The sequence below is a fragment of the Crinia signifera genome, chromosome 1 (genome assembly GCF_055691185.1).
Source record: "Crinia signifera chromosome 1, ASM5569118v1, whole genome shotgun sequence".
NCBI lineage: Eukaryota > Metazoa > Chordata > Amphibia > Anura > Myobatrachidae > Crinia > Crinia signifera.
The window spans coordinates 335902945-335920316 of NC_139217.1; the positions used below are offsets into that span (position 1 = coordinate 335902945).

The 17372-nt window shown below is 41.4% G+C and overlaps 1 protein-coding gene across 2 annotated transcripts in view; it reads right to left on the bottom strand.

Annotated features, from left to right (window-relative positions):
* Positions 1-7477: 7477 nt before the first annotated feature.
* Positions 7478-17372, bottom strand: part of NF2 (NF2, moesin-ezrin-radixin like (MERLIN) tumor suppressor) — a 100092-nt gene continuing 90197 nt past the window's right edge. For both annotated transcript variants that reach the window (XM_083145336.1, XM_083145337.1), the window contains one exon: positions 7478-8592. In XM_083145336.1, coding sequence (XP_083001462.1) covers positions 8542-8592 — 51 coding nt within the window. In that variant the 3' untranslated portion in view covers positions 7478-8541. The remainder of the gene's footprint in view (positions 8593-17372) is intronic.

Genomic DNA, 17372 nt, shown 5'->3' on the forward strand with positions numbered 1-17372 from the left:
CTGAGGGGGAAAGGAGGAGAGAGAAGGAGGAGATGAAAGAAGAGGGGCAGAGATAGAGGGGGCGGAGTGTTGAGGGACTGGCAACTGCACTGGCACACCACACCGAGAAGAGGGAAGGAAGGGGAGGCGGTGCTGCTGACTGTTTGTCATTTGATTGACAGCTGACAGGAGCAGGGAGCAATGGGTAGGGGGCGGATCCGGACATGACATGTCATCCAGACATTCACAGACAGCCCTACATGCCTTAGCGCAAGTGTCCGTGAGGAAGAGGGGGCAGGTCGCAGGAGGAGGGCAGTGTGTGCGCGGTGCAGGGAGCTGCTCAGCCTCTTCATACTGCCGTTTGCTGTCAGACAGGCGCTGCGGGCAGCATGCAGGAGGCAGTGACAGTGAGGGCTGAGGCAGCTTTAGCAGAGCAGGGAGGGAGACAGCGCCTTTTCAACATGGCGCCTCCCTGCTTTGCAGGAGCTGCTGAGTGGGTAGCGCCGGCCCTGCACAGGTCCACTTTGGGCAGATTTCACCAGATCCAACGGGTCAGAATAAAATCTTGGGTGAAATCGACCCAAATTAGAGAGGTTTGAGGTCAGGTATCCTATGCACGTTCCCTTGCACATTGGATCAGAGCCTGGAGATCTTATGTGCAGTACGTGAGATGAATCGGAATCGAACAATCAGTGGCACGTGTTAAAAAGCACCCGCAATGTATCACATCCAATTTCCTTTGAACTCCCACCAGCAGCTCCCTGGCAGTATTTTTACATGCGAATTATCGCATGTAAGAAATGGCACCTCAAGTGCCAAGTTGTATGTAGCCCACCCCGGGAGCTGCCAGGGGAGTCAAAGGGAAAAACAGGTCTGACTTGTGCCTCCAACAAGTCGGACCTGTGTATGGCCACCTTTAGACTGACTCTGCAATGGTCCATGGTAGTTAAAGCTGAGCTGGCACCTAGGCATTGCAAATTTGTAGGCAAATCCCTCAAGTATCCCCAAACGTTCTGTTTTCCATATCACACGGCAGGTGCACAGGTGAACTTATCATTCACGGACATATTTTAAAAGATGCACAGGTGAAGCTAATTCACTGGTGACCTGCAAAACGTGCACTGTTGGGAACACTGGAGGATCAGGGTTGGGAACCAATGCTCTATAGCAAACAACGCAAGCAAAACAATCATAATATTATGCAAATTAGGTAACATTGTTATCAAACATAAATGAAAGAGTAAAGAGGTTAGCAACAGTTATTTGACATGGTGTGACTTCAGAACCCCAGCTATCGAAAAACTTCCCCATAACGAAAGTACACTGGCATAAATAAATGTGTAGGATCAGTGCCCACTTGCTGTTCTGGGTTCAGATTGATGTATTATGCACTGAGCTGGATTCCTCCTTTAGCCCATTTGACCATATATAGTCCAGTGGTGTACTCCAGCCATCCGAAGCACAGGTGTTTGTGCTGTCCTAGAGCGCCTTTGCCAAGGGTAATCCCCAGATTATATTTATCAGAAGTGAATTATTGACCCTTGGAGATCCTTTAATTCTAAGCAATGATATCTCAATATAAAGGGCACCCACAAAACATGGTGGTGGTACTTCGAGACTGGAGATGAGAAGTCCTCGTTCATACTATTTATATTACACAAAGTATACACAATAAATCAACTAAACACCAAATGTGGGTCAGTGCTCTGAATAAATATATAAATGTGATTTACATTAATGTAATTATGCAGTTCTCTGCAAGTCATGTCACCTTCACATTTTCTTTAAAATACTACCAAAATCTTTATCATCTCTTTCCAGAACTACTGCAATGTTCTGCTTTCTACCAAATTATCCCCACATCAATCTATTAGAAATATTGCACTAAATGGTGCCAGAAATTTGTGGGTGTAAAATCGGGCTTTACTGGGATTTTTTTTGCCCGATATTGTTTTTTGAAGCAATTCATTGGCAGTATTTTTATATGTCTGGAAATAAAAAAAATGTCATGATCACCAATAGGGTAATTTATGGAATATTTTTTAATCACCTGCCTCTGGGCAATTGTGCTGTCTTTTTTTTTTTTTAAGGGTATTGGATAGCCCATGTGGGATAAATCCTGACAGATCACAAATCACAAAAATGTAAAGTTCTACACATCAAAAAGTTGACACAAGCAAAAGGTCACCATAAATTGGTAACTTTTTTGGGTGTCAGTCCACATGAACATCATATTAGTGTACACTATTGTATTCTCCCTCTATGCCCACTGGGAAGGTAATATACAGTATGAACAAGTTGTTTTGTTTTTAAATCATGAAAAACTCACGTCAACCTTGTTCAAGTAGATCTTTTGCATGTGTCAACATTTTGACCATTTTTGAGGTGTCAAACTTTTGACTGTTGACCCAATGACCACACCCCCACTCATGTGCCCAACCAGTTATGCTGGCAGCCTCTGCAGAAAGTGCATGTGTAGACACAGCATGATGCACCAATATATTTGCAGAAATATTGGATATCAGCTGCGCTGCAAGGCAGACGTAGCTGTTCACAAACATATTGGGGGTACATACATACCTGCTGGCGATACATCAGCTATTCAATTGAACGGATGATATATCGGCTATTGTGTACCCAGCATAAGAGGCATTTTATTGTGCCAAGATACATGGACAGTCGTATCAAACCTTGAAGATATATAAAGTATAAACCAGTCACCACCATTTTACAGGCTATGGCTAAAAAGTGACAGGAGCATCGACTGGTACTTTATCTCTCTTTTTCAAGCTTTTAATACATCTTCCCCACAATTGAAATGGTCAAATGGTCTCCTTGGGATTATTAAAACAGAATCACAAAGCAGGAGCGGAATTGACTACAGCACAGACTAAAGGGAGAAATGTAACAAACAAGGGGAGAAATGGACACATTTCCTATTACACTCAATCAGATTCTAGCTAGCTTTATCAAGTACATTATATAAAGATATGGAGAAGCTGATAGGCTGCTTTTTAGAAACGTTGATGCATCTTGCCAAATAGTGATTAATAGCCCTAAATAAGCTAGAAATCTCATTATCATAGTATTGCCCATTTAATTGCAGGGATCATCTTTCTTCTCTGAACTCCACACATCGGAATTTACACTTCATCTGGAGATTTGTGCAGATTAAGATTTCATAATATTCCATAAAAAAATTGGTGATGCTTCCTGGATCCTTGAGCTATGTAGCCGGTCCTATTTAAGTGGCATTTATTACGTTTTTTTTTTTTTTTTTTAACATAGCACATATATATTATTCCACAGTATTTTACAGAGAATATTTCAGTCATTCAAATCAGTCCCTGTCCCAGTGGGCACACATATCCATAAGGGTTGATTTGTTTGCCAGAAGCCAATTAACCTACCAGTATGGATTTAAAGCTTTGGAAGGAGGGGAGGCTGGAGAAGCCAGATGAAACCCACAAGAAGTCAGAACATATGGGTCATGACTGGGAGTTGAACTCATGACCTCATTGCTGTGAAGAAAGAATAGGTCTCCTTTTGGCTCAGCTGTTATGCGGATTTGTTACGCTACACCAGACCTGACAACTTTCTTTGGACACTTACATCGATGTGCTGTGCCGGGTCAGGGAATCCCTGTTGGCACCAAACACTTCTACAATCCATTGTTACATTATTTAAATAACATTGCCTGTAAATAAATGTTTGTCGAAAGGGGAATAGTATCTAATAGGAACCACTTATACACAAACTTGTAGAGCCAACCTGCCCATACTACACCTGTGTGGATTGCCTTACTGCAATGCAATGCAATGTAATGTGTCTAGATATTTCAAGTTTTTGCCCAATGTTCTGTATATTGAAGTTGATCAAATGTTCTCAGAAAGGAGTTTATTTAAGATGATGTAATAGTATTTGGCGGTGTAATAACATGCCATGTATTTCTTTAGCATCATTAGGGATTCAACAGCAGAACCGCTTTCCTGCAATACAGAGAATCATGAAAATCTATTTGTAGGAAACAAAGCAAGGAGGAGGTTTCACATTCTGCCCGAGAGCCACAGAGGAATGTATTCCAGGACATAAATTAGATTAAATAAGGGCTATTTATATGGTGATGAGGGGACCCCGTTACTTTGGGAGAGTGGGCATTGAACGTCTCTCCTTCAAAGCTCCCTCACACATAGTCACCGGCTCGTGCTCTCTCTCCTGTAACTACATGTTCAGCCTGCAGATTAAATAACCGACAAATGTCCCCATGAGGACATTTTAAGGTTAACTCCCTCCCATCCAGAATGAGACATAAAGGTTTTCTTTATTCTTCAACCTTTTACAAGTGCTAGAGCCAGAACAAGGATATACTGTAGGTCCTCTATGCTCGGTTGAATAGCACAGTACCAGACAACTAATTTCAATATTCAACAGACCATTTATTATTAACTCAATTATAAATTGTTACTGTGGTTTAAACTCTGTAATGGAATTATGATTAGGTGGGAAATGATATGGATATAGCCATTAGGCTGCTAAATAAGATGGCTAGTGTTGCATCTGTGTTTTTGGGATGCAACAGTATGTGATTTGTTACATTATCACAATGATGCTGCTGCAAACTGGGACATTATTAGTTACTTGCAAAGTAGACATTTCCATTTGCTATCACTATATAAATCCACATTAATCGGCTATGCCACAAATCAATAGCATCGCTTACAGTAGGTCAAAAACCAAATTGTTAGAGAACATACTGAAAATGAGTTCTAGTAAAATCATAATATAGGTTTGTTTTGAAAAGCTTTGTTGAATAAAGCCATTTTAATGCAGTAATTATTGTATGGTAAATTCAATGAAGGAAGGTTCTAATCACTACCCATAAAAATACCTATATTGTGTTACCCAGATGTCGCAGATATTACTACTTTGCTTTAATTGATCTCCTTTACCTCCTGACAGCCCTCCCTGATGCCAATTGCATTGTATGCAGATGGAGAGACCATCAGAGGGTATTCTAACCAGAAGATGCTCCATTACACTGGCACAGTGACCTTGTGAAGCCCTTTCTATCTGTAATGCACATCAATCTGTGATGATGTAATGGATTGTTCATGCTCTGTGTATTAGGAAATCCAGAAAACTGTCTGGTGTCATTTCTGCACCGATATAGATCAATTAAAAGCTGGATTCAATTAGCTGCGTTAATTAACCACAAGCTAACTGCTCTGCTAGGGCTATTTAATTACAGCCGACAGGCTATACTTAGGGGGTTATTCAGACCTGATCGCATGACTGCGAATTTGCAGACCAGGCTATTATCAATAAACTGCGCATGCGTACGGATCATAGCGCTCATGTATGAAGCCATCCTGCGTTAAAGTAAAGAGTCTTTGTTAAAAATTGCTGGCCGTATGCAAGTTGATTGAAAGAAAGACGTTTAAGGGTGGTAAACGGCTGTTTTCTGGCAGCGAAAAGGAAAATGCAGGTATGCCCAGGAGACGTGTGAGGTCAGCTCCGGCCCCAATCCAATGGTTTCTATCGCAGCCGCCAAGTCCTGGGCTACACACAGCCTGCACACAGTGGGTAAAAATCATTAGATGACGAGCGGCTTTGCAGCTAAACACTGATTCAGCTAATTTTCACAAGCCCTGCTAAGCTATTCACAGGCTTGCACAGGGCGGAATTTCCCTCGCAGGGGCTTGCCGATCTGAATAACCCATTCAATGCAGGTTTCCATTCAAGCTTGAGTGAAGACTCCAAACGAAAATTCACGTATGTACCCATATTGCAGGTGCTGTAAATGCGTTATTCCATAGCTCAGGGTGCTCTTCCCAGAACCGATCAGTTTGCAGCATATTTGCCATACAAGAAAATTGTAATTGAATAGCAACAGGTGTAAAAAGCCAGCAAATTTGATTCAGCCCATATTAGTTTACCGGCATCAGACATTTGAACTTTGCCTTGATCCTAATCACAGAGTATATTAAAATCTGCATGTATATTCATTGATCCCAATATCATACAGCCATTATGTAATGATTTGCTATAAACAGTATTCTTGTGTGAGCAGTAATTTCACATGCACAGAGGTAAAGCATAAAAGTTCTTAGGTATTACGATGCCTTTATATTTATTGCCTATATCATACATTTTACATTTTAGACAACAGGTTTATACAATTTTGTATAAAAGATGTGACACATCTGTACAAGTTCTGTGAATTATATTAATCAGTGCAGTCAGACAACGGTTTTGTTACCATTTGATTGTAGAATTTGTACGACTAATGCTGGGTACACACCAGGACGACTAGGGCCCGATCCCCTCAATCTAGATCCAATTCCGACCAATTGGATGTAGATTGTGTGGTGATTGGGCCCTTTTCTGTCCTGGTGTGGACCGATACCGATCCGATGCGCGGTCCCGCGGGTCGGTCGGTCGTTATTGAGATCCTACCTGCTGCAGGTAGGATCTCAATGACGACCATACAGCCGGGTGCGGGTCGCCATCAGATCGGACCCGCTCACGGTGCACATCGAGAGCGGGTCGTGCCCCCCCGCGTCACCGTGAGCGGGTCGGACGAGACACTGACGACCCGCTCACGATGTGCATCGTGAGCGGGTCGTCCTGGTGTGTACCCTACATAAGATGCACATTCAAGAAATGAAGATGCTCGATGCAAGCTAAGACATACAGGGCTTAAGTGTGGCGAAGGGCAGCTTGGCATGACTGCCGCAGCAGTGTATGAGGACACATCTGTATCAGCCACTCTGTGTTACATAAAGTGCTTATAGACAACCTACGAAACACAGAGGAGGTGATCATGAAGATCCACTGACTGCACACCCCTAACACCTAGAGGGTTAAACTAGTTACTGCTTGTAATTTCATTTTCCTGCCATTTTAATTTGTCCTTTCCAGATAATATATAATTTTCCTGACTGGCTCCCTAAAACATTAATCCTTCATTTCATGCTTCATGCCACCCCAACCTCAGGTTTAAACTTATATTTTACATTTATTTGCATACTTGCTTTAATTATGCTGTATATATATGTGGTAAGATGGTTTTTTAATTCAAGCATGTTATTTTGTGGCTCCAGAATTATGCTGCTACTAAATCACCTCATATTTGCTATATTCACTTACTTCTCCCTCTGCTGACAGATTAATCATCCACCGCCGTGCTGATCACGTCCCACCTGTTACACGTTTATGGTGATTACCCGGTACTGTAAGATTGATAAAGCAATGGCATTTGCTCAATCACTTTCAGTGTAACCTCTTCCTTTCATTCCACTTTATGAATTCTTTAAGGATCATTTTCCATATATACTAAAGTTTTCCATAATTCACAGGTTTTAGTTTCTGAGGTAAAACGTTATCTTTCTAAGATGCGCTCAGAATACAGTATGCTCAGCCTCCTGTGGATCGTTCTTAAACATGTTTCCCAGACGCGCTAGCCTCTATATGTCAATGTATTAATAGTCACACATGGTTTTTCAGTTGTTTTTTTTTTTTTATTAAAATCAACACGTCTTTGTTTTAACAAAACAATACTGCAACGCTTCCCGCGTCAGCCCCACAACTTTAAGACTGGCAGGATGAAAAAGGGAATATATAAAATATACATATAAAAATACTGCAGTTTCGTTTTTAAAAACCATCAGCACAAACTGAATTAGGTCAGTACAATTTCATGGCAGCATCCTCTCTTCAAACAACTCCCTCCCTTCCCTTCAGTCCCCTGCCTCACTTGCAATGTCACAGATTTAGAAAATGTTAAACATGCGAAGTGTGTAAGGCTGGGGAAGAAGCAGAATAAACAGGAATTTGCAAACAAAGAGAGACACTTGTCAGTCATGTAGGAGCAAAGCCAGAAGTAACAGGTAGCGACGGTTCTGCTTTGGCCCTTTATACCGTTTACAGAATAACTGAGTAAATAGAAGGTTCCTCTTTTATACAATACCATGTTTTGCAACAGTCACATTAGTGTCCATAAGCAATTAAGGGGGGTATTTAAACCCGGGTGAAATTTTCGACAGGCAAAAAAATGGCAGAGGTTCACCTTTTTCAGTATTCAATCACGCGCCTGTTTTGGAGTACATTTTCACCCATGCCTTTTCTTTTTTTGGGGGAGGGGTGGGGGCATAAAAACAGCATGGGTGAAAATAGCCATGAATTCGCCAAAACCTCATGAATTTGCGGAATATCATCGATACGTGCGGTTTTCGCCAATGCTGGGTTTTTCGCCCAGGTGAAAAATCAGCACTGGGATTATGCGAATTGAATTCCTTTGTACTATGTGACCGTCCTCCAAAAATGCTGCATTTCAGAAAAATAAAGTCAGACAGACCAACAAACTAAATCAATGGCAATGCACCTTTCAGTGGTAACAGTGCATATGTAGCAAGAGTAATACACAGAGTTGAACTGTTAGAATAAAATAAGGTAGTTATTCATGGACCACCCTTGGTTACACTTGTGTTCCTATCTCCGTACTTCATTGTAATTCCCGTGGATATCTCAAACAAGTGGTGTCCGCAGCCGACAGGTAATGGATCACAATTCCTCAAAGAAGGCTACTCTGCACTGTGTGCTCTGCAGCGTGAGCTGTTGGGAAACAGAGAACATTAGGAGTTCATAGACATGAATACATTATCTCAGAAGACCAACAGAGAGCGAGTACAGAACCAAACACATTTTGTGACATACAGACCAGGAACCATAATGCCAAGTGTGGACAGTAGCCTTGTAGATTGGTGGCGATAATAGTTCTATAACAGCGTGTGTTAACTAATGTAAATGCCTAACAATGACCTTACACTCTTAAAAGGTGCAGTAATAAATCACTTGTCTCAGAAGTGAGATACATGGGGAATGCTAATGCCAGGACTGTCTGCTAGTGGTGGCATTATAACTGCACTACAAGCCTGTGCTAGTTCTACATCATACAAGTTATACAAGTCTTTACCAGCCTCATCGCTTCTGATTTGTGTTAATCCACCTGCAAGTCAGTATTTACTAGTCCTTCCTTTGTTAGCCAGACAGCGCCACTGATGATAGATCACTGCTATCCATTTATATGGTACTGCATATGCAAGGAATACCACTCTATTGTCTGTCTGAAGATGACAAGGTTAAGTAATATTTGTCAGACTCGATCAAGATTTAGAGAGATTTGAATACAGTTTTGGGCATCGGATGTTAGCCTTGCACAGAATACCAGTAGACAAATAAATAAGGTTTATTTTAGATTTTTCTCTTTTATGTCTGGGCTTGCAAATGCTCACAGACAGTTCCCAATAAATAGTCTGTATAGATCTGTCTCTTGCCAAGTGCTTCTCTGTAGTAAGGTGCTGCAGAACAGACTGGTGCTGAATAAGACAATGCTACTGAGAAGTACAGAGTGGCTGGCTACGATGTCACTCGGAACGACTGTGTGTTTGTTTCTATGGCTATGTATTGAATTATTGACTCAACTAACAAATTAAAAACATCAGGAAACATAACTATGCTCTTACAATAAGAGGCACAAACAGGGCTTTACGGATGGAAAGCAGCGAGAATATAGGAGAGTTACTTTTTTAACAGAAAAACGTGACATTTTAGTTTTGTACAACAAGCAGTCAATATTCCGCTAAAGCACATGCACTAAACACAGAGGACTTTCATGTATAACCCACCCCTATGTTCCTAAAGGCAAACAAATGCATTGATCCTACAAATAAAAATACTAATTTTACCTATACAAGAAACATGTGTTGCTTCATGCACGAAAGAGAATATATATATGTAGCAATGGTAGACACCTGCGCCTTCAGTGTTTACAGAATATATACAATATGTGTATCCTTAAATAATAAAGTGATATGCGTACCATATGATACACTTTGAAATGCTTATAGCAGTATCTATAAGTGTGTGTGTATGTGTGTGTATATATATATATATATATATATATATATATATATATATATATAAATAAATAAATAAAATAAAAAGTGGCACTGAAATTTTAAACATTTGTAAATTAAATTATTTATGTATAGATGAAGTGAAACTAGTCAGCTTTAGGATTTCAGGTTATGAAACAAAATGAATGATTACGGATACAATAAGGGATGGCAGTATTCAAGTTCTTTTTATGACCTAGTGTAAACCCTGGGTATATGCATTATTTATGTGGTAAAGGTTCATGGTGACCTTTGCACGTGTATTGTACTGTACGCAACAAGGACAGAAAACATTTCACACAGCACAAACATTACAGGCATTATGTGGTCTAGGTAAGATGTTTTGTTTTTTTTCTATGACAGAAAATGGATCAGTTGGGATGAATAAGCCTGTATATCAAGCTTACGTTGTCGCAAAATAGAATATGTACAGTGCAACTGAGCTCAATTACAGATTGTACCGGCCTTAAAAAAAAAAAAAAAACAGCAACAAAAAAGAAGGTCAATTGACAGTGCTTACTGGTTTTAGACTTCATAAAATACCCCATTTCTCTATGTGCATTATTTTTAAAAGTTCACCTACAGGACAATATAGGATGCAAAGTTTTCTCTATTCCGATAGAAGATACATTGTTTTGCTTTCCCTTGTAAAAAAAAATGTAATTCAATATATTTTGTCTGTATATAAATGGATTGATTAGACAAAAAAAGACTAATGAAAATGTAATAGCAGTCACCATGTAGCAAATGCAGAGCATTACCACTGAGCAGGTTATGTCACGTTATACTGAAGGTTTCAAAACGAAAAATGATGAATGCAACTTGTCCAAGTTATAGACATTACAAGGAGAGGACATCCACAGAAATTGACAGCTTCCATGCCTTCCTACGTTGTCCATTTACCAATGCCTTCCTTGACCTCAATTAATCTCTGCACATGCCAGATCGGATTAACAGAGACTCCCCCTATGACCTTCATTATACAGGTAATGAAAACATGCTCTGTATTACTAGACTTTGTCATTCTGTAGTCTTCATCATTCTTACATACGCAGTAAGCAATTCGCTGCTTATTTGTCTAATAATGAAAAAGTGGCTATTTTCATCTACTAACTACAGCAACAAATGTGTACTATGGTGACAGGTATACTGCCATTGTCTGTGGCATTCCTCAAGGCACAACAAATCTACCTAATGGACAGACAGCACAGTGTTTCCCTGTGTTCCGATTTGTTAACCTTTACAAACGATTCACATTTACAATTATAAATCGTAGGCTACATTCACAAAAAAATTATATAATATACATTACAAGGTAAAAAAATCTGTGGACAACTGAAGACCATGATGTGTGATAATCAAATAATCAAAGTCGGCACTTCTTGTGCCAATAGCCAGCAGCGGTGAGGAGTTTTAGCACCGATACATACTGATCCCCCAGGAGACCCATTCAGTACAGTGAAGAAAAGAAATAAGACCATCGGCTCTACATAGGGTTTGAATGGGACCCAGGTTATTCACACTGCCCTGTAACCCGGGTCATTCCCAGACAAATCTGGTTAACAACCTGGGTTGAATTCCCGGGTCAGTGGACCTGGGTTAACCCTTTGACACTAAGCCACAACCAGACAAACTTCCAATAACCTGGGATTTTGTGGCGGTGTGTAGGAGAATAAGGCAGTATGTCTGGATATACTATTAACACAAAATATCTAGACTAATGTGGACTTGTTTCAGACTGATATAAAAAACATGTCTAGCGTTGTGGGACAAGATATTACCAGTGTCCACAGGGCAGAGTCTAATTAGCAAATGTACCTGTAGTAACAGAGAGCAGTCTCCAGTCAGCTTTAAACTTTGTAGGTAAAATGTCCTGAGTAAAGCTGGATGAAATAAGTAGATGGTTCCTAAAAAAGTGCTTTTGTAAACACACCCATATGTTCTGGTTGAACATTCACTACAAAAGCAAGGTCATAAATAAGGACTGGTTTTGCCCTGTGGCATTATAACAGCCTACACTCTTCTAGGAAGCCTTTTCACAAGATTTGGTATCCTTTAGACCGCAAGGGATTAGTGAGAATGGAGCTGGTGTTTGGTGGTGAGGCCTGGATGGCAGTCAATGTTCCAATTCATACCAAACGGTGTTGCATGAGGTTGAGGTCAGGGCCCTGTGTAGACAAGCAAAGTTCTTTTATACCAAACACAGCATTCTTGGTGGACCTCACTTTGTGCACGGGAGCATTAACTGATTTTGGAAATGACCTTACTAAATTGTGGCTAAAGTTGGAAGCGCATCATTCTACATAATGTCACTGTATACAGTAGCATTAAGAATTCCCTTAGCTGGAACTATGAACAATAATGGTCTGTGGCTGTATTTCATCCACCAAACTTTATAGTTATCTGTAGCAATCAAACAGTAAGAGTTCTCCTGGCAGGCATTAAATCCAGATGCATCTGTCAGACTACTAGATGCAGAAACCAAATACGTTAACTAATAACCAGTTCTTTTGATAAAGTTGCTTTCAGAAACCCTTTGTAATGCGGTCATGAGTGTTGCAAATGAAAATAATATTTTTCAGCACTCAGCAGTAGTGTTCAGTGAGCTTGCATGGCCTAACATATTGCTTCTTTGCTCAAGCCAGTGATTGTAATAAATACAGGTGGCCAGGGGCATCTCACATAGATTGGAGGTCAGGGAAACCATGCAGTGTATAAGTACTACTTAACACAAGTCTGCCTTCACACATATTGTATTAGCTGAATCTTATACTTAGCCAGAGAAGCGGTTTCTCAGCTGTGCAGAATCTTTGCAACCATGGAAAACGCATACGTTGCAAAAGGAAAATTAATGTTGAAACAAGCAAGTTAGAAATGAAAAAGTATGCATTTTATCTATATCATATCTATTTTCTTGGACAAAAACATAGTTCAACTGAATATACTTAACAAGTATACAGGACCCTGGCATACGTCGGGTTTCTGCGATCTGCCTCCCTTTTTGAACCCAGTCCCACCTAAGACTGTATACTTACATGGGCCCTCTCTAGTTATGGTCTTTCTCAGCACTTTAGCAGTGAGAGCCAATGGTGGGATGAGTGTCCACAGCTCTTAAGGCCCCCAGACAAGTCGGACCTAATTCTCCTGTGAGTCGCCCTGCAGCTCACATACAATTTGGCACTTGATGGGCCATTTTTTACATGTGATAAATAGCTTGTGATTTATCACATGTAACGGGGAGCTGCAGCGGGCGGTGAAAAGCAGGGCACGGGCAGTGGATGCCAGGGCGGGTGGTCATCAACATCTGCAGGACACCGGGGCGTGCAGCGAGTCCTGACCTGGCCAGGCAGTGAATGCAGATATCATCAGGGGGACGGGCAGTGCAGTGGTGGGCATTCGATTTTTAAAATACCCTGTCGAATGACTGGCCACTCTCTGATTGGCTGAGAGCTCTCTCAGTCAGAGAACGGTCAGTCATTTGACAAGTTATTTTAAAAATCGAATGCCCGCCACTGCACTGCCCGTCACGCTGATGATATCTGTGTTCACTGCACGGCCAGGTCATGACTTGGCGCCCGCTGCACGCCCCAGTGTCCTGCAAATAATGATGACCACCCACCCAACAAACTGCTCCCCCAGTCAGGCATATATGCAGGGATAGTGTTGACTGGTTGCCTGGGGAGATATGCAAAGCCATGACACTTTGTGACAAAGGGTATACCTACAAAGAAATTACGAAGAGGTTGGGCAATGAAGTGAGGTGTAAGGGAACTCTGCATAAGGGTTGCAAGCAGTGGATTAATGAAATTAGCCTCAAAAACTGGGAGAAAGATGAATGTAGAACATGTTGACTGGCCCCGCAGGACTGTCAAAGGTCTGCAAGTCATCAAAAAACATAATGAAAACATTTGGTGTCCAAGTTTGTGACCAAACTATAAGAAAAAAAAAAAACTGACAATGGTTTGGCAAGCTAGGACCCAGAGAAAGAAGTTGTAACTAAACCAGAAACAGAAATTTATAGATTGGGCTTTGGCACATATGGAGTGGACAGATTAATCGGACAAGATTATTTGGAGAAACAAGACCATGGGTCCTCAAACTGCGGCCCTCCAGATGTTGTGAAACTACACATCCCAGCATGCCTTGCCACAGTTTTGCTATAAGGGAGTGTTAAAACTGTGGCAAGGCATGCTGGGATTTGTAGTTTCACAACATCTGGAGGGCCGCAGTTTGAGGACCCATGCACAAGACCAAAATCAGCATCTTCAGGAGTGAAACTTGTTTGGCATCCTCCTTGGGAATTGCTTTTGCCTGAGTGTACCACGGCAACTATAAAGCACCTAGTCAGTGTGATGGTGTGGGGCAGCATGGCCAGCCATGGCTGTTGTTGATGGCAATATCCATGCCAAAAACTCAAGGAGTGCTGGGGGCAAAACTGTTGCCGAAAATTCGAGGATTTGTTTGAAAGTGACCCACGGAAGTGTACCTTTCAGCAGGATGGAGCGCAATGGCACACTGCCAAGAGTTCCATGAAGTGGTTATTTGATTACCAAATCACTGTCCTGCCTTGGCCAGGAAACAGTCTGGATTTAAATCTTTGGTCAAGGGTTAAAGTGATGGTATGCCCAAAATATCCAAGTAACCAGAGAGCTAATCGAAGCCATCATCCAGGCCTGGTACCACATGTTTTCACCTGGAGATCTGGGACGTCTGGTTAACTTGATGCCTTGATGAATCAAAGCAGTTCTTAAAATAGAGGCTATCCAACAAAATATACATTTTGTGAAATGCTGAAATTGCATTTTTATTTTTCACCCATAATAAAACCATGGTTTTACTAAAATTTTCGCTGGAAATTTGACAAATGACAAGTAATGATTATACTCGCATATACTGCGAATGGAATAGAAGTGATTAGAATGTAAAAATAATGAATAAAACACAAAATTTCCTAGAAGTGTCCAGAATAAATTCCACTACTGTATATACAGGTATAAATATACACATTGTGCCTGCTTGTCTAAGTTATAGAAGGAACCACAATCACCATTTAAACCAGGCATGTCCAACGCTGGCCCTCCAGATGTTTTGAAACTACACATCCCAGCATGCTTTGCAATAGGTTTTACTATTCTCTAATAGCAACACTGTGGCAAAGCATGCTGGGATGTGTAGTTTCAAAACATCTGGAGGGCCAACGTTGGACATGCCTGATTTAAACTATATTATCTCAATATATTGCTTAATTTAATATTCAGAAGGCATACTGGTAGCAGGCTCAATTTTACACCTTGGGAAAACAATAGGGATGGGGTGTGGGGGGTTGGGTTCTCCTATTTCAGTTCTAAAATACAGTGTTAAATGTCTGCTACTCATGTTCATTTGCAGAATGGTTTGCCCTGGTATAAATGGGTATAACAGTCAGCCCCTTCTCTCTGCACTGTGACAGATCAGCCATGTCACAGCGGGACGGATAAAGGACTGTAAAACGGTCACTGCATACACAACGGACTAGAATCAAGTATAATCAGCAGGTAATGTTACATAATATTGCTGTTGTGAGAACTGATCGCACTGCATACATCCACATCACAGCATGTGGTTATTACACTACAGCGCCTTCTTTAATACGTGCTTTCCCCATTTACTTTCTGTAACATTAACCTCCCATCAAAGGGATTCCCTTAATCTATGCAACTAAAACATCAAGCGAAGTGGTTAACCAATTCTACGGCACATTGGCTGCACTACAGATGTATTATACACGAGCCAAAAATAAATATTTAAGTGGCCAAAACACAGACATGATACATATTTTAGGCAGCTTCTCTGCTCGGGAGCTGAGGTCCATGTGACAGAAATGTGTTACGGATTCTGGAGTGGTTCTTGCAGGCAGCTGGAGCACACACTAGAATCTCAGAGTTTCCACTCTGGTGCACATTGCAATGTGAGCAGGGAAAGCAGGAGAGGGGAGGGGGATTCCCTAGGGGCACCTCCAGCTGCCCCCATTCTCTCTGTCGGCTAGCTTTTGCTCTCGCATCCAATTAGGAGTGATGTGGGGCGGCTGGCTTTCCCTGGAATATGGAACACCTCGTGTGTGAGAAGATGAGGGCGGCGTGATGAGACAGAGCCGTGGTACAGAGGAAAGCCCTGTGAATAAGGGGAGGGGAGTGCACAGATTTATAATGCAGCTCTCGGTACTTCCAGTGCAATGTATAATCCACAGAACCGCTAAATGTGTACATTGGAATCATACTCTAGTACATAATTAATCCTGCATTTATTCAAGCGTAGGATAGGAGCCTCGCTATTTTAGCTAATAATGTACAAATATATGCCGCAACAAAGAAGAAAAAAAAAAAAAAGATAATTAGGAACAGCATTATTTTCTAGGAAGCATCTGAGAGCCCGGAGGGGAAGAGAAGCAGATCAGCGGATTAGAAAGGAGAGAAGCAATGTTAGGACGTGGAAACTTTAGAGGTAACAGATAAAAGAAAATTAGATTAATATGGAAAATATAATGAGATAGGAAACAAGCTCTGTGCTAAATTGTGACAAGCCACCGTAGCAGTGACTGAGCAACAAACAACTAGAACCGTACGAGTATGGACAGAAATACACAGAACAATTAACCAAGACTCAATGAGGGCTGATCTTGGAGCTGCGGAAACAAGTGTTATTAATACAGCAGTGTCTAGGTACAAACAGCAATGCAGAGCCAAAGAAAACAAATCTCTCAGCAGTACTAAGACAAGAGATGCAGGAACACACCGAGAGGGATATTTACAACCCAAAATGATCTTTTATTATATAATGGAGGAATCAGTGGTGTCACTGTAGGGGCTGGGTTTTCCGCAAAGGCTAGCTGCTGCTTCTGCAGTGCAGACACTGCAGGAAATGTGCAGAGAATTGGTCTTGTAAGGACCAGAACTGGCACCGCAGGGAACAGTCTTTAACAAAAGAACAGATGCAGACAGCAGTGCTCATTCCGCAGAGAGCAGGGTAGGTACTGACAACATAGATCACACAAGCTTTAGGAAAAGGGGATGAGTGCAGAGGACACAAGCACATGAACGTAGCAGTGCTAGAATTCAGCGTTAAAACACAGAAGATAACGTGAAGATGTATGCGGCAGTTCTGCCAGGACAGGGGGGTGGGCTGTTGGGAAACAGAGGGAATGCAGCAGTACTGATATGGCAGGGGCTGCAAACAGGTGCAGAGAACACAGTCTGATGACTGCTCGGTGCTGGACCAGTAGCACCATATGTTTTCATACAGCACAAATTTCAACTGTACCTCAGATGTCACTAAAGTCAGGATTGCACATTAAAAACCCTTGACAATAAACTGCAGCTGGTAGAGCGGTCACACCACTTGTAATTCTCATTGCTCTCTAAGTACATTTGAAAAGGTAGGATTCTGCAGAGAAAAGAGTAG